This window comes from Semicossyphus pulcher, unplaced genomic scaffold (genome assembly GCF_022749685.1).
Source record: "Semicossyphus pulcher isolate SPU_LCO1_2020_fin unplaced genomic scaffold, fSemPul1.0.p SCAF_5, whole genome shotgun sequence".
Lineage (NCBI taxonomy): Eukaryota > Metazoa > Chordata > Actinopteri > Labriformes > Labridae > Semicossyphus > Semicossyphus pulcher.
The window spans coordinates 13,086,574-13,108,756 of record NW_027211726.1 but is presented as its reverse complement, the minus strand read 5'-3'; the positions used below and the strand labels follow the sequence as shown (position 1 = coordinate 13,108,756).

Sequence of the window (22,183 nt, the reverse complement as noted above, 5' to 3'; positions counted from 1 at the left end):
ATTTGGAAGACATATGAAAAGAGTCTATAAACTGCAGAGCTGTATGGAAAATTAGGCCTAATCTGCTCATGGCACTTAAACTCACAACACATGTAATCCATCATTTTCTGTGTGTAACTGTAGACTATTAAAAGGGTGTTGAAACTCTTACCAACTGACCAATAACAAATCTATCATACTCTACTATAGTATCCAATGTATGAGACCTTGTAAGATCTTCTATTACTGAGCGAGCAACCTGACACTCGTCTGTTTTTTATTAAGTCCACGCTGCAGCTATAGGTTATAGTGTGCTGCTGGCTTTATTGGTGAGCCGGCAGAGTCTTACAGTGACATTAGAGCTACTACTGTACAATATGGATTTGTCACTTTACGGCAGGGTTAATTTTGGCTGCTATTTTAGTCTTAAGACGAAAATGCTTATTACTTTTAGTCGCATTTTAGTAACTTTTACCCTTTACAGTGTTAGTCGACGAAAGTCAAAACATTTTGGTCCAGTTTCAGTAAATAAACAGTCATCACATTTTAGTCAAAAGGTTTTCTCTTTTTGAACTAAGGTTCAGGTTCAGGTTACTTTATTGATACCCAAGGGTAAACTAGTTTCGCAGTCGAGAGTTGAAACATCCAACACAGTTTGATAATCTAGACACGAAATAAAACAAGAAACAAGAGTGCTGCAATCCATGAAATACAAGCATGGAATAAAAGCAAATAATTAATATAATTAAAAAACGCCACAAGTAAAAATTCCTACCAGACATAGGTTAAAAGAATAAAAACAGTTCAATAAAATAGAATAAAACAATGGGATAAGAATCAATCAATACATAAGATATAAGATACATGCTCCAAAGTGACTCGTGCAGTTAAGTGCAAAGGTTCTACAGCTTGTTTACCAGTGTGATTGCAGCTGGAACAAAGCTGTTTTTGAAGCGTTTCGTTCTACAGCGTGGGACTAAGAACCTCCGACCCGAGGAAAGAAGCTGGAACTCACTGTGCAAAGGATGCGAACTGTCATTTAAAACGGTCGTGGCTATCCGCTGTAACTGCTTGTTATACAGGAAAGAGGGGTTCAGCTGGGACTCGCCGGTCAGCTTACTTGACCATTTCACAATTTGATTTAAGGAGTTCTTGTTCTTAACAGAGAGGCTTCCAAACCATGACACCGAGGAAAAGGATCAAATGGATTCAATAAAAGCATGATAAAACTAATTCAATCAACCTCATACAGGTTCAATCTGCTGTAAAGTCCTTTCATCCGTCCTGACATTAATTGTTTCCTGATGAGCTACAGCACCGGTAGCTAGCAGGATTGCAAGCTCAACATGGCAAAAACAGTTGGTAGGCTGTAATTTGTGTGTGTTTTGAATGAAAACAAATGTAAATAGTGTTGAAATAACTTGTATACAGGTTTATATGAATAAATTGCTATAGAAAACCTTTTTCCCTCTGGGATACACCCAAAAACAGACTGCGACTTATATTCCGGGTTTTACGGGATGTAAACTTCTTTAACGTTCTGCATGTAAAGCCACAGAATGAAGATGTGCACTTACAGTAGCACACACTGCACATTCCCCTCTTGCCTTATTCACAGCAGCAGTGTTAAAACTTTTTTTATAATCATCTTCTCATTTAAACAGTCTGACTGAAGCAGACAGCCGCTCCTTTTTGCATGGAAGAAGCGTTTTCGTCCCGTCTCGTCTCATTAACGAAAATGAAACATACGCATCACCAGCGTTTTTATTATCAACGATCTGTTTTTAGCCTGGTAACATCTCGTCTTCATCCGGGAAAAAAGGTTGCTGACGAATATTTTGTATTGAATATTCTGTCAGAATTTTCGTTAACGAAATTCACACTGCTATACGGATTTGCAAATGAGGTTTGGCTAGGAAAATATGCAGCTAAGGTGCATTTTAACAAGCAAAGATGTATGGTTGCATATTTCTATATGGGGCTTTATGGCTCTACTTTTACGGTGCAAATGTCACTGAGCATGTAATGTAATTTGATTTGTCATAATTATCAATTTATTGTATTAACTTTGTTGTATTTTATTCTGAGAATGAATAATGTACCTTCTTATCGTTTAATCTATCCTTGACATCTGGTTTGTAATTTCAGATTAGATTTGAGGAGAACGACACAGTTGAAGTTGCTTTGTCTTCCTTTGTTTTGGGCAATTAAACCCCTCACTGTGTCTCCTATAGTGTGAAAGACAATAGAGATAAATTCATATTCATTAGCAGCTCCTGCCCGTGCAGAGGAATTTAAAAAGGGCAGAAAAAGGGCACGGAGTGAGATGCTAATGCAGAACATTTATTCATGCTATAAAGAGAGCAAGAAAACAAATTAAAAATGTGAGCTGGTACGTTTCAGCTTCATTGAAGAGAATAAATTCAGAAGGCTAAATGAGATCTATTACCGTGTGTGATCTCACAACAGCAATCATCCAATCATCACATCCCACAGACCATGCCCAGGCAATTAGAGACGAGCCAAACATCAAGTCATTTCGGGGAGCAGGACGGACGGAGAGACACAAAGGGAGATGTGAGAGAAGAGGCGGAGGAGGAGTGGGACGAGTCGAGGGGAAAGTGAGTAAGTCGAGGACGACAAGAAGAGTGAGTGGAGAATAAAGGAGCGGAGGAGAAGGTGAAGAAGACAGATGATGAGAGGGGGAGAAAGTTAAATATGTCTGACAGCTGTTTCATTACACTGCCTAACAGCCCATTATAACTACTGGTTTTAAAGCCTCCCTCTCTCTCTCTCTCTCTCTGTCTGTCTGTCTCTTCCTCGCCCGTCTCTCTCTCTCTCTCCTTCTTTCCTCTACCCCTCTCCTCCCCGAGTCTTCTCTCCCGCAGTCTCATTGGTTGACGGGGCATCTCGTCTGAGCAAATGACAACATGGAATTTTCCAAACGTGGGCGGGAGAGAGAAAAAGCGAGTGAGGGATGGAGAGAATAGAGACCCCTTTCATTCGTTCTTTTTTTTATACTTTCACTTTTTCTTCATAATGACGACTTAAGCCCACTGGATTTTCTATTTCTGACTGTGTGTGTGTGTGTGGTGCACTAGACGACTGTGTGTATGTGTGTGTCTGAGTCCATTACGTGACTTACGGGCATTACAGACTCCTGGTTTAAGTGTAATGAAACTCCTAGACTACTCCTCACACACACACACACACACACACACACACACACACACACACACACACACACACACACACACACACACACACACATATGTATGTGTGCGCATACACATACACACACACATTTATTAGATCATCTTGTTTAAAGCTTTCAGACAAAATCCTCCTGTTCACGCACAATCAAAGTTTTAATATATGATCCAATTGTTACAAAAACCGAAGAAGTCATTATAAAAAAAGGACACTTAAATGTATTTCAAAATAAAAGCTTATTTTTTAAATGTGTATGAAGTTTTACAGAATGAAATGTGACAATTTGAAGTATTTATGGATATTTGTTTCGTTTTCATTAGATCTCATGAGGAACTTCAAAATAAGATGCAGGTTTATTTGTTCAATGGCAGATTTATACTTTTAAAGGGGCGATATTATGCTAATTCCAAGCTTCATATTTCACTCTGTGATACCTGTAGAGTAGCTTAGCATAATTTACAGTTTAAAAAACTACTAATTTTTGTGCTCTGTGCAGGTCCTCATACAGCCTCCGCCTGAAACGACTCAATCAGCTCTGTCCCTTTAAGAAACCCCGCCCCTACAAGCCCGCTTTCTTCCGATTGGCCAGCTCTCCGAAGCCTGCTGAGGCAGCGTGTAGAAAAAACAGTGTGAAACCTGGCGTTCACAGCAGCCTGCAGACTGAGCAGAGAAGCCTGAGGATTACTCCAACATACTTTTACCTACAGAATTGAAACATCACCCACGTTTAGTCTGGACATCCAACATTGTAACATTATATATATGTCTTAAAATGTGAAACTTTACTTTAAGGAATGAAACAACCTCCCAATCTACAAAAAAAGCCTTTAATTAAGATGGAATAAAAAGATTTATAATCACAGCTGAAGCATAAGGAAAGTTTTTTTTGCAACTCTTATTTTGAAAATATGTTGCTGATATTCAAGCATATATTCCTTTTATATGTTGTTAATAACATCTGACTTTTAATGCGCTCTGATTGTGTATAATTGCAATCATATTTAAGTGTATTTTCATTCACAAGGAATCCTGAATTCCTGAATCATTGCTGCTTTCTGTCTTTATCCTGCAAAGCAGCTTCCAGCAGACACCAGCCCTTGTTGACTCTTTTACAAATGAAGCGCTGAACAAGACGGATTAGCACGGGATATGCATTTATTAGCCATCATTTAAAACGCAATGACTATGATGCATGCAGCGCACGAGTATGCATACGTATGTGTGCATGTGCATTGCCTGTAAGCGTACCCGTCTCCGTGCATGCGTGCATTTACACATATGCGCCGTCTGCCTGCCAGGTGCTGTGCGTCCCCATTTCTGTGTCTTTTCATCAGTCAGCCTATTAAATTTTACATCTTGCAATACAATGCCTCACTGTCCAAATCCAAACACACACACTCAGTGGTACAAATCAGTTGCAGATTGTCCGACCCAATAAATTAGTCAGTTCAGTTACGGGGCCTGGATGTACAGATTTATGACAACAAGGACTGCTCACAGCGAACTGTTAACTGAATCAGTGTGCCACCTGTTCTCAATCAAACTTTCTAACTGATTTTGATTTCTTTAAACATTTCTGATACACAACAACTGCAACCTGCTTTGTTAATAATGACAAGCAGATGTTAAAATGTGGACCAAACGCCAAAACAGCTGCATCTACATCTGTGGATCTTTACCGTACTGTTTCAAACATTTCTAAGTTTGGATACTTCGGCGAAAAGTAAACAGAAATAATGCAGAAGGTACATCCTATTAAAGTACAAGATAGAGATCTCAAGACATAGAAATGACAGTACCAAAGAAGTGAGCAAATATGACGAGACTTATTCTCAAACAAATGAAAATTAAAAGCCCTCTTACAGACCATAAAGACAACACTGTTAATCCAGTCAACATGTGTATCTTAAACAGGCTATAGTCTGTGTTTGCAAAGCTGCAAGACATGGGTTCATATTTGAAGAACAGTCATGATAGCAACTCTGACATTAGGTCAAGTGCATCTTAAAGGGGCGCTGAACAAGGCCACAAACTGTCACAGTCAATGTTTTTTTTTTTGGTCTCTTGCGCCTTTATTAAAGGAGAGAGGACAGAGGATAGATGACACGCGGCATGGGGCCGGGGATGGGAGTTAAACCTGGGGCTGCCGCATCGAGGACGTTACAGTTTATGTCTGACATAATTATGGACCAGGCACAGTGTGGTGACATCAGGGTGGCAAATAATCCTTCATTGGAACTCCTGGAGCCGAGCGCACCAGCGGGGCGTAGTGCCTGGGTGTAACGTTACGTCCGACTGAGAGCTGAAAGTTACGACGGACCCTGTGCACCAGTTAGACTTGACGTTGCACCCGGGTGTATCTTTTACGCCTAGGATGGAGCAGGCGTAAGTGTAGAAGGCCAGACTTAAATCCACGGTAAAACAAACTGTTAAAGTAACGGTCACACAGTGGCAGCGCGTCTTGTTGTTGTTGGCATTAAAACGAGAGAGAGTCATCCGTGATCGGACAGTAAGTTGATCGATAGGTTTCGTTTTGACAGACAGGTCCTGTTTGAATTAATTGAAGCACTCTCCCCTCAGCTCCCGCATGTGTCGGACACAAAGCAGCACTGTCCCCGCCCTGCAGGCGCTGACTGAGCTCAGATTTGATGCCAACCGGGCCTTTCAAAACACGAGGGTTTCCTAGTCGATAGATTTTGTTTCTTGGTGTGCGTGTTGTTCTACAAACAACTCCTTTCCTTATTTCACTGTCTGTAAAACTTTCTTTTGTTTCGTGTTGTCTTCTGTTGATAGTTTAATGGAAGAAGTTAGAGAGTGGAGACGGTCACAGCTTAGCAAGTGTTCACGTGGACACGCATCATAAGACCAAGCGCCGCTACCACCCGTATCAGTTCGGCTTGGTGCACTCGGTGTAAATTCCAATCAAGAAGTCGATGGTAGCAAAGTCGGTCATAAAAGATAGGACCTATTTTTTTACGCCCAGCTGGTGCACTCGGCTCCTGAAGCTGTTTTGCAGGGACACTGACTGGATGAGTTTGCTCATGGTCCTCTCACAGGGAACGTAAACTAAAAATGAAGCCAATGCAGAAGTCCCCAGAGAGATTACAGCAGACCGTAGTGACACAAAGCTCATTCACTATTTATACAGTCTATGGCTAATGACCGCTAGCTACGCTGAGGAGCATATAACCTAGCTTCTTAGCTGTAGCTGGCTCATTCATGCGGCCCGCCCATAGTCCTCAGCCATAGGCTTCAGTTCGCTCACGTCTGCCTCTTTGCCTACCTCTGGATTAGCCGGCTCTGGCATTTCCAATATGGCGACCGTAATTGGGGATTAAAAGCGCTTCTTCAGAAACCTATGGGTGATGCCACTGAGGCTACGTCCATTATTCATACAGTCTATGGCCAAAGCAAACTTAAGAGTGATTGTAAAGTGGGTTGTGTAATTGACTGTTACTAAAGTGGTATCAGCTCTTAAGATGCTATAAACTTCAGCTCAACTTAACCAGGAAGTAACGCTTTGCCTAATTCAGTCCTGCTGTGTGTTCTTTCTATTTCTTCTTCGTGCTGTGCACATTTTTTTGTCTATTTTTTGATGCATACTTATTTGTGTGTATCTAAATCTATTTATCTTTACGTCTCGAGGCTGTGGTTCGTGCTTACCTGTACGTCATATGTGCCATTCATCATCACTGTCCTGTGCTGCTGATTGTGGATGTCTGGTCTCGTCTTCCCCAACTCTTTGGCTTGGTTCCTCTGCCCCTGTCCTGACTGTACATCTGGGGGGGAACGAATACAAGCAGAGTTTAGAGTTGAAGCAGACAAACAAAAAAAAAGGGTCAAGATGCCAGAGGCACAAAAACAAGGACAAGTCTGACTGCTGTGAAAAAGAAAAAACAAGTTGTGTAGCAGAAAACTGATGCACTCTGCACAGATACTGTTGAGAATAAACACCAACACAAGTTTAACCCATTAGAGCTGAGGTTACCTAGAGGAGTGTGTTGGGGGGCCATGTTGTGCAGGGCCAGGATGTGTGTGTCGAGGGCAGCATCTTGCCGTGTGCGGTTGTGCAGACCCAGGTGATACTTCCTGAAGTGCTTCACCAGGTCAGCGGGGTCGTTGCCGTAATAACCGTAACCGCACACGTTGCACTTGAAGTCCTGGAGTTTAGGCGAGGGGCTGCAGGAAAGAGGAGGGGTGTCTGTCGCCGACTCCTCCCCTCCTTCCTGTCTGCGCAGGAGGAGGTGGTGGGGAGCAGAGAGGAGAGGAGCAGCAAGATGATCTGCCTCCCCTCTGTCGCTCCTCTCTCCTTCCTCTCCCGCCCTCTCCCCGTCCTCAGGCTCCGACTGGCTCCCGGCTCTGTCGGTCAGCGCCGCTCCTCCTTCTTTCGCCCTCCTCCCCCCTCCTCCTCCTCCTCCTCCTCCTCTTCTCCCCGCTCTCTCCTCGTTGCTGTAGCGCTCGCTGGCAGATGACGGGGAGACGGATGAGGATACGCACTCGCTCTCCTCCTCGTCCTGCTCCTCGTCTCCTCTGATCCGGTCAGAGGACTCCGGCTCGGAGGGCCGGTTTATGCGCTCGGCCTCCGCTCCCACTCTCCCCTCCTCCTCTCCCTCCTCTTCTTCTTCTCCTCCTGCCGGCCTCCTCCCCTCTTCTTCCTCCTCCTCTTCACCTCCCACACTCCGGATAGGGGGATTCTTCTTCCTCACCATCTCTGATAAGATGAAAAGAGACAGAAAAACTTTTTTTTAGCTTTATTGTTCCTTTGACGCTTTGACAATAACAAGCAGATTTTCATAATCCCTTGGAAGAAAGACTCAAGAGATACAAGGCGCACACACACACACACACAAATATAATTTTCTGACAATGATGTATGTGTACTGAAAAGCTTTGATTCAATTTACTAACTCCTTTGAACGCTAAAATCTGTGACGCTGCACAACCACAAACCTCGTCAAAGAAAAAACAGGCCCAACAAATCAGAAACATGTCAGCTGGGAGACATTTCTCAGGGGTGCGTGTGTGTGCGTGCACGTGTGTCGAGATGTTCGGCGCATCCTTAAAGCGCAACTTTTTGCCTCTTTTTTTTTCTCTCTCAAACCAGGGAGTGAATCTTTTTATCATTATGGAAACCATCCATGAGAATCTTCAACACATGACCACATCAAAACTCAAACCATATCAGAGAGGCGGGGAGGGTTACACAGAGGGGGGAGGGAGACAGAGCGAGAGAGAGAGAGAGAAAGGAGAGGGAGACGGGGGGAGAAAGGCCGACAGACAACCACATCAAACTGCACACACCATATCAGAAAGATGGATGAGGGAGGCGGGAGGACTGCGATTCATCGCCTCCAGCCCTCGACTCTTTCTTGCGTCTCTTTCTTGCATCGTTTTCTGACCCACACTTTTTCACCTTTTGTATTGCACCTTTAAAATCACAGTTTAGGGGCGGCGGTTAAATCAAGCAGATGCAGAGTCTACAGTCCCGGGTTCGACTCCCGCCCTCAGCCCTTTGCCACATGTTATCCTCTCTATCAATGAGGTTAAATCCCACTTTCCTTTCAATGCCTTTTATCTCCCTCAACCAGTGTCGCCTTCATACTCACTAATAATCAGTATAAAACACCTTTTTTAAACTACATTTTTCTTGTATTACTCCCATTTTTTCTCTACTTCCCGCTTCCACATGCAGGAATAATTGCAACAATAATTTCAGTAATTCCATCATTAAATTTTTTCTCTCCGTTCCTGCCCTCCCCTCCCCACCCCTCCCGCTCCCCCTCCCCCTCCCTTATAATCACTGTACAAAGCCATCAAATAACCGAGCATGTGTTTCATGTTAAACCATAATGTTTCTTTTGTTTGAAAAGAGAACAATTGTGGTCTCTCTGTTCGCAACAGTCATGACAGAGAGATTTCGGAGTGTGTGTGTGTGTGTGTGCGCGCGCTTTCCGAGTGTGTGTTTATTTGTGGTCGTTCAGTTCATATTCGGTCGTAAACACAGTCAACCCATTGACCCATGCGCTGTGTTTGTATGTGTGTGCGTTTGGTAATAAACACAGCGGAACCCGGCAGACGCCTGATAGACGCCAAATTCCGATCGCTTTTAGATCAGCGCGACGTGACGAGGCAGAGCGCGCGTTTGTGATGTGTGTGTGTGCACGGGAGATAGCGCGTGCAGCCCCTGTGATTAACTAGCGCGACAGATAAAGGCCTATTGTTATTTACTGATAGCAGTTAAAGCGTGAGGGATTGAAAGGAAGAGAGGAAGAAAGAGGGGATGTAGTTGGAAACAGATGATCAGAAGTATTAAAAAGAAGTATATTTTACAACCGTGTTCTGCAATCTGTAAAACGCGCGCAAAAAGAGGAGCAGCGTGACAAAGCGAGCGCCGCTTTCCCCTCCGATCCAATTTTCTCTCGATGGCATTTTCTTGCGTTTTAACTCTTTTCTTCTTCCCGTCATTCTCCCCCGTACAACTATTAAAATAAAGCAATTTATGTCTGCGAGGGCCCACGCCTAGACCAGCCCTGGCACTCTGCGCTATGTGTGTTCAATGTGTGTGTGTGTGTGGAGCAGAGGAAAATCTCATCTGATGTTCACCACACCCAGTCAGAATTCATCATTCGCTCACACACACACAGACACAGAGAGACACACACACACACACACAGTGGAAAACTACAGATCGTTGTGGTAATGCAGTGAAGCTGAAATCCCGACCTAAGAAGCGATGACTGACCCGCCCGTGTTTCCATCTGCCCCGTGTGCCTTCTGCGGCGACAAAGTGATGATAAGAACAGTTATGAGTGATGTCAGCGAGTCAGGGAGAAACAGGAAGTGAAAATTGTGTTTACTTTGGCATCACGTATTAATTTGCATACTGAGTCCCCTCCAGGATGTGGGCAAGGAACGAGAGGTGTGTGTGAAACGCCTGTGCCGTAAGTGTGCGTTTCTGTGTGTCGCAGTGCAGCCTTTGTCCGCCCCGGGCTGTATACACAGACTGGAACCATTACTATCAACTACAATTAGGTCCACCCCACCACAACATACCGCATAACAACTACTGCTACCAGCTACAATTAGACCCCTAAACGCCACAATGGCCTCAATACCACAGCCAGGGTGAATGTGACAGTTAATCATTTCCATCAACTACAATTAGCCCCAACGCCAGCGAGGCTTTTATCTGAAATTGCCAATAATCACCCCAAGACATCTGTTGAAGGATGAACTGAGAGGAGTGTGGGATGTGTGTGTGTGATTTCAGAAAGGCCAAGGTAGGAGGGTACGTATTGAAGATGGTGTTTGCGTCCAGTCGGGTACAAACGGGTACTTTGTAACGTCTATTTACACTGACAATCGATCACTCGCTCATCCAATCATCACAAAGTAGCTTAATTGCAGATCATACTTGTCGTGATCCTGAGACTATGTCTTCCAACTGCCAAAAAGATGCCAAAATACCCCTGTGAAGGGCGATGGTGACATCATTCGGAGCCAGAGCTGCGCAGTAGAGATCGGCGGGTGGAGCCGCTGTAGCCACTTCCGCTAACAAATACACACACCTAACTTACCGGAAAAAGCAGGGAGGAGTATTTACCAGCAGAACAGCTTCTTGTGTTGGTCTGAGGTTAACGTTCACAGATATGGAAACTTCAATGACTGTAGTGATTGTTTTAGTTACGTCTCGTTCCTCGTTCCTCCTCTACTCTGCTAATCCAGAACAGATCGGCTGCAGGAGCCGTATTTGTCAACAGAGCTGTCAATCATCCTTTTTACAGCATCAAATAACTAATTGAAACTAAACCTGTCAGAAAAATGAACACTTGTAAATCAGCATGAAAAGAACCAACTATAATGATGTTTGAGAAAAATGTATTTGACGTGTATTTTGATTTTGTAGTTTGACTCATGTCCCATCTTGTTAACATGGAGGAGGCGGGCTTTATGACCTATACTGCAGCCAGTCAGCAGGGGGCGATAGAGATGTTTTGGCTTCACTTTTAGGGAGCTGTCATGTCGCCCATCTTTTTATACAGTCTATATCAAAATATCGATAAGGCAATATATTGTTATTCTGACTCGTGCAATACAATTATCAATACGCTGGCACCACCCCGTCGCGGTGGCGCTTATGACATAAATGACATGAATGAGGGTGATTTATTGGCCGAAGAAGAAGTTGTGTATCATTATATGATTGTCTTGCAATATATCAATTATCGCAGAATCACTGTATCGTGATATTATTGTTATTGTGGGCCACGTATCGCGTATCTTATCGTGAGCTATCCTGCGATTCCCGCCCCTACTGTAAACATGTCAGCGATCTTGTCGGCGTGAGGATCAAGGTAGACGCTAGGTTAGATGAGGCGGCTTTTGAGTGCATGTATTCCCGTTTTCAGCGGCACCTTGTCCCGGTGCTGGTTAATGCTGTGGCCTCATAAACGGAGCGGACGTGCCACGGAGTGTTTACTTCTAGCGGCTTTACCTGCAGCACACACGCGGCGAGAGTTATGTTTGGCGACAGGAAGCAGGAGACGGTGAGCATTCGTTCCAAAAGAAATCAAAGTATAGTTAGATTTTCACTCCAATCTAATTCTCTACTTCATGTTAGTAAGCCACTGGAGTGGATGGTTCTTGCTGCTGAATAATACCAGTGTCGCACATTTTTCTGCGGCCTCCTGATGTCTCAGCCCTTCCCCTCCCCGTGGGACAGCTGTAGTTGGCATAAACCATCTTTCATAAACAAAGGATTAATGTGCAACATATGAAGAAATAATGCTGAAGGCAAGGTCTTGTCACGCAGAGAGATCTCGCTCGAGCATTTCTTTCTGTTGCTTGATCTGCGTCATCCTCGCAACATTCGTCCCTATTTTCTTATTAGGCTTCCATTCTGTCTCTCTTCCACTGATTCATTGTATTTCTGAGTTTGAGACTTGTGTGGTGGACTAAAAAAGAGACTGTAAATGGGAGGAAGGAGAATATATTTCTCCGTTTAAGAGGAAAAAAGAGGGATTGTCTTGGGAAATAGACGGAGAGATACAGCAGCAAAGGAAGGGAGTGCAGGAGGAAAGGCAAAAGGCAAAGAGCAGATGAGCTCCTCATACTAATAAGCATCCCCCCGAAAGAAGATAACTATTATATCATCTTTAAAACTTCCCCTGATCTCCACAGCGAGTTTAAGTTTTGCCAACTGGAACAGGGGAGTCAGTCGGGTTACTGGAGAGGGACGTTATAAAAGTTACTTCTTGTTATTCTTCCAAACTTTCTGTGGAAAAACAGAAATAACACATTTGGCACATTTTGGGTCTAATTTGTGTAAAATTCAAAGACGGAGTCGTGCATCAGGATTGCACCTCGGATGATGTGCAGCAGAATAGCCGGTTGATTATTTTAATAATAAAAACTTATATCATCCAGATGTCGTGTTCTGATTTCATTCTTGAGGTGATGGGGAACTTGTAAAAGATACAGCCGATGACAGTGAGTCAGAATGTGTGGACGTGCGGGGGCGAGCCGTCCTGGCCAAATGGCACACTGAATACATTAAATGCATTCATCAGGATGTGTAAGTGTGAAGTCAAACTGTATTTAATATTACATTCACATGACTTGTGAGATGACCATTTGTGTATCTTGTCATGGCTGCACGGTGGCGCAGTGGTTAGCGCTGTTGAATCACGGCTAAAAGGTTCCTCGCTCGAATCCCGGGTTCGGACGAAGTTGGCCCTGCTCATGCGTGAGTTCCCTCCGGGTACTCCGGCTTCCTCCCACAGTCCAAAGACATGCTCATTGGGTTCATTGGTTGCCCTAAATTGCCCGAATGTGAGCGTGAAAAGTTGTCTTTATGTGTCAGCCCTGGCGATCAGTAACCTCGCCTCTTACCCAATGACAGCTGGGACAGGCTCCAGGCCCCGACCCTGAGCAGGACAAGCGGTTTTAAAATAATAGGTGGATGGATGACCTAAGTGTATTTTCTTGTGTTGCAGCTTCTGATGGTTTTGAAGCATCACCTTGCAGATTTGTATAGTACACTGGAAGAAAGATTTAATATGTAAAGAGGCCTATTAATTCTTTAAGACCACAGAGATAATATCTGGCTGGGCTCAGCCTTAGAGATAGGGGAAGGAGCTCAGACATCTGGAGGGAGCGCGGAGCAGAGCAGCAACTCGTTCGCATCGAATGGAGCCAGTTGAGGTGGTTCGGACATTTGATTAGGACGCCTCCTGGTCGCCTTCCTGTGGAGGGCACGTCCAGCTGGGAGGAGACCCCGTGGTTGACCAAGACGTCTGGGTTACGTTGCTTAGCCTGCTGACTAGTCTATTGTCTAAATATAGTGCCATAATGCCCATAACAAGTCATGACTTGCCACAGTTTCCCATCCATCCTCAGCTATTGTTTTCTCAATATGGCTTCTTTATTCCTCTTAAATACCATGGTAGTCGCTGCCAGACACCTGTAACGCATCACTTCCTGTCCTCGAAAAAGGATTTTCCCTGGAGCAACCTGGCAGACACCGACTATTAAAGCTTTCAATGACTGTGTCGTATCACTCAGCTGTCATTTATTTATGCTAAAATGTCACAGATTATTACTCCCAGGGAGGCCAATGATGCACAAAATGGCAGTCACGCCGAAGTGACTCGTAGCTTCAGGTTACGTGCCGGCTGAATGAAAGCAGCTGAAGAAAATATTAATGAAAGTGTTGCACGTGACCGTCGTAGTACCCGCACAGACAAAACCAATCAGTCCGTGAAACCGAGACTATTCGGAGCGGCGGGGTAATAATGGGAATTAGCCACAAGTGCAAGCCGGGCTGTCCTCGTACAAAAACACAGGAATAAGGAGCCAACTGAGGGGAGCATGTCTGCTTTTTGGGGGGACCAGAAACAGCTTGGAATTGATTTTGTAGAAGCGGGAGTCTAATTGGAAATAGGAAAGGGAGGGGGGGAAACAGAAGGGGGGAGAGAGGGGGAGGAAAACGTAAAAATCACAATGAGTCCACCTGCCATTTTAAGACTAAAAGCTTTCAGTTGCCTGCTAGGCCCCTAATCAATGCCAGAAGTCCTCTCACACACACACTTCATCTGCTGTGGAGCAGGGGCCCGATTCAGTCCTGCCACGGATCAGGCAAATCACACACACACACACACACACACACACACACACACACACACACACACACACACACACACACATATATAGACAGACTCTCACAGAGTGTAGGACTCATTTGTAATGGGGTAACAGCATGCAAAATATGTCATCTTAAATGTCAAACTTAATCAGAGGTTCACATTTCAATACCTCTCCTTCTCCTTATGAGTCTCCCTCACTCCGTCGCCGCCTCTCTCTGCACTGGTCTGTTGCACACACACACACACACACACAATCAAATGTCACACACACACACACACACACTTCCTCCCCTTATCTGTCCATCTTTCATCTAACCCTCTCAATTAATCTCTCGCTACATTTCCCTCCTTCCTCTCTCTGTTGCCGTCTCATTTCTAATCTTTGTTTCTCTGCTCCTCTAACTTCTGCGGTATCCTTAAACGAACCTTGATGTGTGTGTGTTTGTGTGTGTGTGTGTGTGAGCAGGTGTCGATAGCACAGACGCCTCAATCACTTCACTGACAGATAGACATCTAATCATGAAACACAGCTCAGAAATGTTGTTTAAAAAATGGGACAAGCTCAGAAAGTGACACGTGCGGTATTATGGTTTACTTGTGGGCATTGTTCCATTTTTCTGCTGATAAAACTGCTAGTCCTTCAAATTGTCTCTGTTTCTCAGTGGGAAATGCCGAGTTTTTCTGGCCTTTTCTTTTATATCTTTAGATGCAGAGAACTTCAAATAATATTGTCCAATGCAAAGATATGACTTGTTTGCATTAAGTTGCAGTATGGATACCTTAGATTCAGAGCAAAATGACGATCAATTTTAATCTTAACTTTCTCTGGGTACTCATATTTTTCTCTTTTAACTGGGTGTTAAACGCATTCTGTCATTGCTAGCCAGTTATGGAAGCACTACAATGAGTAGTGTAGATCTGCAGATCACTATAAAACCTTCGTTATTCAGAACTTCTGGGATTTCGCCGGCTTTTTCTGTGATTGTTGCGGCCAATAAGGCAGCAGTATGAAAAAAACGCACCAATAAAGCCATCTATTGGCTGAGCAAGCTGTAAATGGTAAATGGACTGTACTTATACAGCGCTTTTCTAGTCTTTGCGACCACTCAAAGCTGCTTTTACACTACATGCCACATTCACCCATTCACACAATGTCAGATCTATGGCTTTGCCACCAGGAGCAATTCGGGGTCCAGTGTCTTGCCCAAGGAGACTTCGACATGTGACCGTTGCAGTCAGGGATCAAACCCCCAACCTTCTGATTGACAGAAGACCGACTCTACCACTGAGCCACATGTCCTCTGACATCACTTCTGGTCGATTTCTTTGACAAGACGCCAAATAAAATAAAATAAAATGCTAATTTCACTCTGCGCATGCACATTAGCGTGTTAGAGAGACTCTACGGGTTATTGCTGTTCTACTCGATATTTTGAGTGCTGCACCATTCAGGAGACATCTTACTGTACAATGGGGTGGGACAAAATATCGATATGGCAATATATCGCCGTCCTGACTCGTGCAATACAATTATCAATAGGCTGGAGCCAAATATTGATATCTTCATTTATAAATATACAGCACTCTAAACAGATTTCCCTGTGATTTTGACTCACCGCGTCATTACTTCATGACTCCTTGCAGTGGCGCCTTTACATGAACGAGCGTAATGTGAACAGTAACGTGAAGTTTATCGCAGAATCGCGATATTGTCATATCATGGGCCACGTATTGCGTATCGTATCCTGAGTTACCCTGTGATTCCCCTAATAATGACTCTACGAGATCAGCGCTGACGCACACATCAGTAACAGAGCCTCTGGTTGGTGGAAAGTTAGGAACACAGCGCCTGATTGCTCAATAGCCTCAACACAAGCATCAGAAGGTGGACGACTAACAGTTTTCAAGTCACTGTATAGAGTCTCCTTACAGACGCTGATGTTTGAGGACTAGATAGCTCATGACAGGGAACCAAGAGAGATAGGAAGTTGCTGTGATAGGCCTAAATTGCAAGGTTTGCGAAAAATGTGCAGAGATTGGTTAAATTTGCGTGAATTCGAGCGATCACACCATCGTGGAGGGTGCGATTATTGCGACACATGCTGTTTCTTTTGGTGAAATCATACATGCCAAAACTGTTCGCTCAGAAACGCTCTGCAGGGAACAAAACTTCAGACACAAACAGTGGAAGACGCTTTACAAAAACTACTTACCAAAACCCCCCCCGCAAAAATACACACACTAACACAATCCCAGCCAAGCCCCCGCCGCCCCCACCCCCACCACACAAACTTTATTAAAAGTCTATTAGAGGAGTCTGACCTCTAATAACTACATTGGATTACGGCACCACACAGGGTCTGGGAACCACCGTACTGTACTCTGTGTGTGTGTGTGTGATACTCTGTAGGAGGGCTGTTTACCCTGTTGGGGAGTTAGAGGCAGAACCCTGTTAACACTGGCAGCACACACACACATAAACACATAACTGGGAGCTGTCCGGTACAACAATGGACATTCTGGCTACTGGGAGCTTTAAGGTTTAGCCTGCTGTTCGAACACACCTGCATAAACTACCCAGGGAGACTTTCTTCACTGGTTCACAAACTCAAAGAGCTAAACTTCTGCTTTTAGAGCTCAATTAGCTCTTTTACTTTACGACGCACAAGTGACAGCACAGCCCGTTTTCCACCCAGCGTGACGCAAACTAGCTGTTTTTTCGTCTCTGGGAGCTAGCTTGTGAGCGCTACGCTAGCACCCTGGGACGCACGGCCTATAAAACTTTATTTTGAAGTGTGTGTGGAGGCCCAAAGGTGGGTCAGGGGAGCATAAAAACAGGTTAGTGAGTTCCTCTGAAGGAATGAGCTTCAAGTTATTAGGCGTTCTGCGCATTGCTAGCCGGATTTGAGGAGGTTAGCAGGTTAGAATAAGCTACAGTTTGTTAGATTAGCTCAGACAATAGAGCCTCTGTGCGAACATGAGACTGTTACAATGAGAGAGCTGCCAAGAGGTTGCTGGTTCAGTTCCCAGAGGGGCTATAAATGGAGCTGAAATAAATCAGTGTTACTGGACACACACACACACACTAAGATCCAAGCTGCTAGATCACACACACTTCATCCAACACACACACACACCTGTGATTTCTTTAAATTTATGCACATGCAGGTGCGGGTGTGTGTTCGCTCGTGTCTGGATTTCGTCGGAGTAATTTGTGATATTTTTAAGAGCGACACACACACACACTCAAAAGTAGGCGCAGACTATATATCTCTTCTGCTATTTCAATAATCTGTGACCTGAGAGTTTATAAGACTCAATAGTCTGGCCTCTGGAATGGCGGTCTGGATTTTAACTTTATACACACACACACACACAGACAGACACACACACAGACACAGCTCCCCTGCTATGCTCCTTAGAGCATGCTCTGTCTGTGTGCGAATGTGTGTGTGTGTGTGAGGAGCATACCATGTGTGTGTGGTCACGTCTAAGAAAGCGACTTTAAAAATGGATCTCTCTCACAATCGCTGATGATGTCACCTTAACTGATTTCTGCGGTGAGTAAATCGTGGTCAACGGCAACTTGCCACTAATGTGCGCGCGCGCGTGTGTGCGTGTGTGCCGAAGCATATTTATAACTTTAGGGGACAGGGGAGCACAGTTTCACACGTGGAAACACACAAAGAGGCAGACAGCGAGGAGTGTGTGTAATTAATTATCATTAAAGTGGCTGCCGGGAGACAGGGGTTGGCGATGGGAGAAGATCCCTGTGGATCAGGAGCACACACACACACACAGAGGAAAAACATAAAATCAGTTTAGTGAGTGTGTTACCAAAAAATGCCTCCAATATTTCAGTAAAAGACCCCATAAAATAACAAATCCTTCAGTTAGGTGGAAACGCATCAACATATTCGCACACTTCTCAATAAGCCTTCATCAGCTGAGCAACAGTTACATCTCACTGACTTCTACACGATCGTACTTAACGATAAAACCCGCCGCAATATGACCACATTAAAAGCTTAGTCCCACCATTTGACTCTAATCATTTGCATTATTTAAAAGTAATCCAACTTCATTAAACCCTCATTTGGTTTCTCCGCACCGCACACCATCATAATCACCAGTTTCAGATCTGCTGTGGCTTCGCAACGAGCCGCGCGAACAATAAAGCGGGATGTTTTCCGCTTAAATGTGTGCGGATTCCTGAAAAAGAGACATTTTACGCTCGATAAATTCTTAAATGGCGGGGCTTAATACCAAAGCAAACACGCTGATAGAGCGGCACGGTGCGGGACACGGCACAAACAGCACGTGTCTGTGTTGGGATAAAAAAAGTAGTTGAGAAAATATGAACAGTAAATAAGATGATGTTTTTAAACCCGAGGCTGTGACGTTCTGTGTTCAAAGACAGAGTGATGGAGTCTGTCTCAGGGTATTGATTACCGTGAGCAGAAGCAGTTTAACTCCGCACACTGAGGGCACACACACACACCTACCAACATTAACAGAGCACAGAAAGGCTGCTAAGTGTATATATGTTTTTAAGCCCCATTAGAAACCCAGTTAAGCATGCACATTATGGCCACACAGTTTTCACATTAGAAATACTGTTAACTGAGTTTCTAATAATTTCTTCCTCTGGTCTACTTAACCAGACTTCTTAACATCAGGATACCACAGAGAGCAGACCACAATCAGGTTACGAGTATGTGTGTAAAGACACCTCTGCTTTCGCTGCGTTCACACAGACTGTAAAGTAGTAGACAGTTTCTAGCCTCTTGTGAGGCTGTAGGTCTGTGTGTGTGCTGCACTAATAGAGAAGTAAACAGTATTGCCAGATTGGGCGGGTTACCGCTTCTACTATGTCATTTTAATCCTACCAACAAGGACAATTAAATCCTGATTTGTTTTTATGTTTTTTTGCTTTTGCCTTTATTAGATAGGACGAGTGAAGAGAGACAGGGAATGTGGGGAGGAGAGAGTTTGGGATGATATCCACCAAATGAACAACTGAGCTAAACTAGCGGCCCTAATTTTTCCTTTAACCAATTTTTTTTTTTTTTACCAAGTTAAAAAAAAAAAAAAATTGGTTTGTTGGTTGGTTTTTTTATCACAATTTTAACGCAGAAAATTACATGATGACCCATGATGCTTTGTGGGTGTCTCAAGGTACAGGGTTAGACGGTAAATACATACATATGGGGTATGACGTCAAAAAATTTGCATGTGTAAAAACTGTAAATAAATCCCACGTACACTTAAATGCACTCAAGTAAGCACATACATAGAAAAACAAAAAGTGTGGTGAAATTATGTATTATTTTAAGAATAAATAAAAACTCCATAAAAGTGCAGAACACGAACTTTAAAGTGAAGTCTGATCTTGCTTCACGCTTTAAAGAATGGACCCTAGTCTCAGACGCAACAGAGAACTTTTCAAAATAAAACCAGGTTGTCAGCATTTACAAAAGTCTCTGTTTAAGGCTGTTAAACTCCGGAGTAGTGTGGACACTAAGTGTAAATGTAGCACTGTACTTTTGCTTCCACAGTTTATTTCCAAAGAACATAATCATGGTTCGCAGTGTGTGTTGTTGTTGCACCACAGCCAGAAAGACTGTCTCATAATGTGTCCCTGTCTCAGCACCGGAGGCGATCCCCCTCGCTACTGCTCGACTCGATCAGTAAGCGTCCGCGTGCTTCTGTTTCTGCAGCCATCACCACGCGCTGGACTGGCTCTCACCTGCCCGTCACTCCCATTGCATCAGAGGATATCTGCATAGTGCTGAGCTCTCTCTCCCGCGTGTCGCAGCTGATCCCGCTTAAAATCAGCCTGTTGCTCTCCCTTCTTTTGACTCCTTCAGCGTGAACGGCCTGTTAGTTAGCTGAGGGGTGATACATGCCTCGCGGGTGAGAGAGTGAGAGATGGCAGTGAAGAAACAGAGAATTTTCACACCTGAACACCGTCCCCTCCTCCTCCTCCTCCTCCTCCTCTTCATTATTATATTCCCGCACTACTACTATTTCCCCTACCAGTGTGAAAGTGTGGGAGGGGATAGCAGTGTGTGTGTGTGTGTGTGTGTGTCTATGTGTGTGTATAGCAGAGACCTGACAACTTCCTCTCAACTTCCTGTGATCAGAGCTCTGGGGGTTGCAGGGGGACAACCAGGAAATCACACACACACACACACACTGGGTCGTAAAAAAGTGAGCATAGTGAACAGCAACGAATGGCTAGCATAGCGCCCACATGGTGTTATAATTTGTACACACAAATGTGCAATCAAATGACGCGCACACACAGAACTAAAAAGAGGAAGGAGGTTGCAGCGCTGTCCAATATTTCACAATAAAAGCAGAGATTAAATCACTTCCTTACACTTTGTGCATTCAGTGCATGCATGCGTTTGTGTGTGCGGCATCTGAGTGTGTGTGTGTGTGTGTGTGCATGAAAATGAGTGCATCTTCCCTCATTTTCGGCACTGACCCGTGTTTTCTCACACACTTATTTATGGAAGCAGATGTGCTCAGTGCCCAGACACACACAGACGCACACGGATGCAGCGACACACAAACACATGCATGTGAAGGACACTGAGACAGTTAAGAAAGCCTGGGGGCTCAGTCTGAGCTTTCATTTCCTCTATCCTGCAAAACAACTGAGAGACACACACACACACATACATACATACAGGCACACAGACACACACTGATGGACGGACCGAGAGCGGATGATTACGAGACTTTTGGCCTGCCCAGAGGGACGACAGGGAGACAACTGGCTCGGAAGAATTAGGACAGAACCCCCTTCATGCTTTAAACCACCAAGAATAACACAATAGGAACAACAACACCGCCACACAACTGGCGCTAGAAACATCACCCTCGCAATGAGATAATAATCTTGCATCAGAGAGAAGCACCAAAAATAAGACACTGAGGGATTTTCCAGCAAATCATCATTTTGTAACTTTGGGGTTAAAAATACCTGAAGCTTTTACTTTGAAATTCAACAAGTAACAGAAGACAGACTAGAAGTCCGAAGGCGCCTAAAATTCTTTATGGAGTGTCGAGTTTTTGTGTTCACTTCGGGCGATCATTCTTTCTGCAGGAGCAGGTGTCACATTTTTCACAAGGCGCACACATCCACAAACTCAAAGGGGTCTCGCTCTCTAAGAAGCGGCAGCTAAAGTTCTTTCGCTAATTAAAGCTGCTTCTTTGTGGTTTTTGTGCCTGAAACAAAAACATTTCTTGAAAAATGTCCGTGGGTTTTTTTTGGTGAGCTCACATCCATCATCTGTCCTTCGTTACAGCCGCACTCGTTTTCATCATTACACTCCCTCACACTCACACACAGACACACAGGCGCAGACGGTGAGCTTTCCCGTGCTAGGGGAAGTTGCAGGTCATTGCGACATCAGTGTTCGAGATAAAAGCTCCTTAACACACTCACACACACACACACACACATACTTGAAGACCTGGAGAGACCAATTAGGGTTTTTCGCAGCATGAATTTTACTAATAAGTAAGTAATAAGAGTACAAAAAAGCTGCAATCATAAGTAAACACCTTGTTTTGCATGCGTCCTAATGCTTGTATTATTTCTCCCAATAAAAAAGTGCCCTTTATTTACCGTTATTACTGCGAACGGTTCCATTTAACCTAGGGTATCTGGATCTTGTCGTGCTGGGATTTCCACACGAATATGATATTTTATACAATCATGAATTTGCCTACAAAGTCGGGCTGGGTATCGATAAGGATTTTTCAATTCGATTCAAATCCGATTCACAAGGTCCCGATTCGATTCGATATCGATTTGTTTAGGGGTATGTCAG

General features: G+C 44.1%; 1 protein-coding gene across 1 annotated transcript in view; it reads right to left on the bottom strand.

The window, feature by feature from the left end:
- The window catches only part of trps1 (trichorhinophalangeal syndrome I), a 125,103-nt gene that overhangs the window by 65,973 nt on the left and 36,947 nt on the right, over window positions 1–22,183 (bottom strand). The window contains exons 3-4 of the mRNA XM_069682128.1: window positions 7,181–7,903; window positions 6,856–6,971 (exon numbers count right to left, since the gene is read on the bottom strand). Coding sequence (XP_069538229.1) covers window positions 6,856–6,971; window positions 7,181–7,903 — 839 coding nt within the window. The remainder of the gene's footprint in view (window positions 1–6,855; window positions 6,972–7,180; window positions 7,904–22,183) is intronic.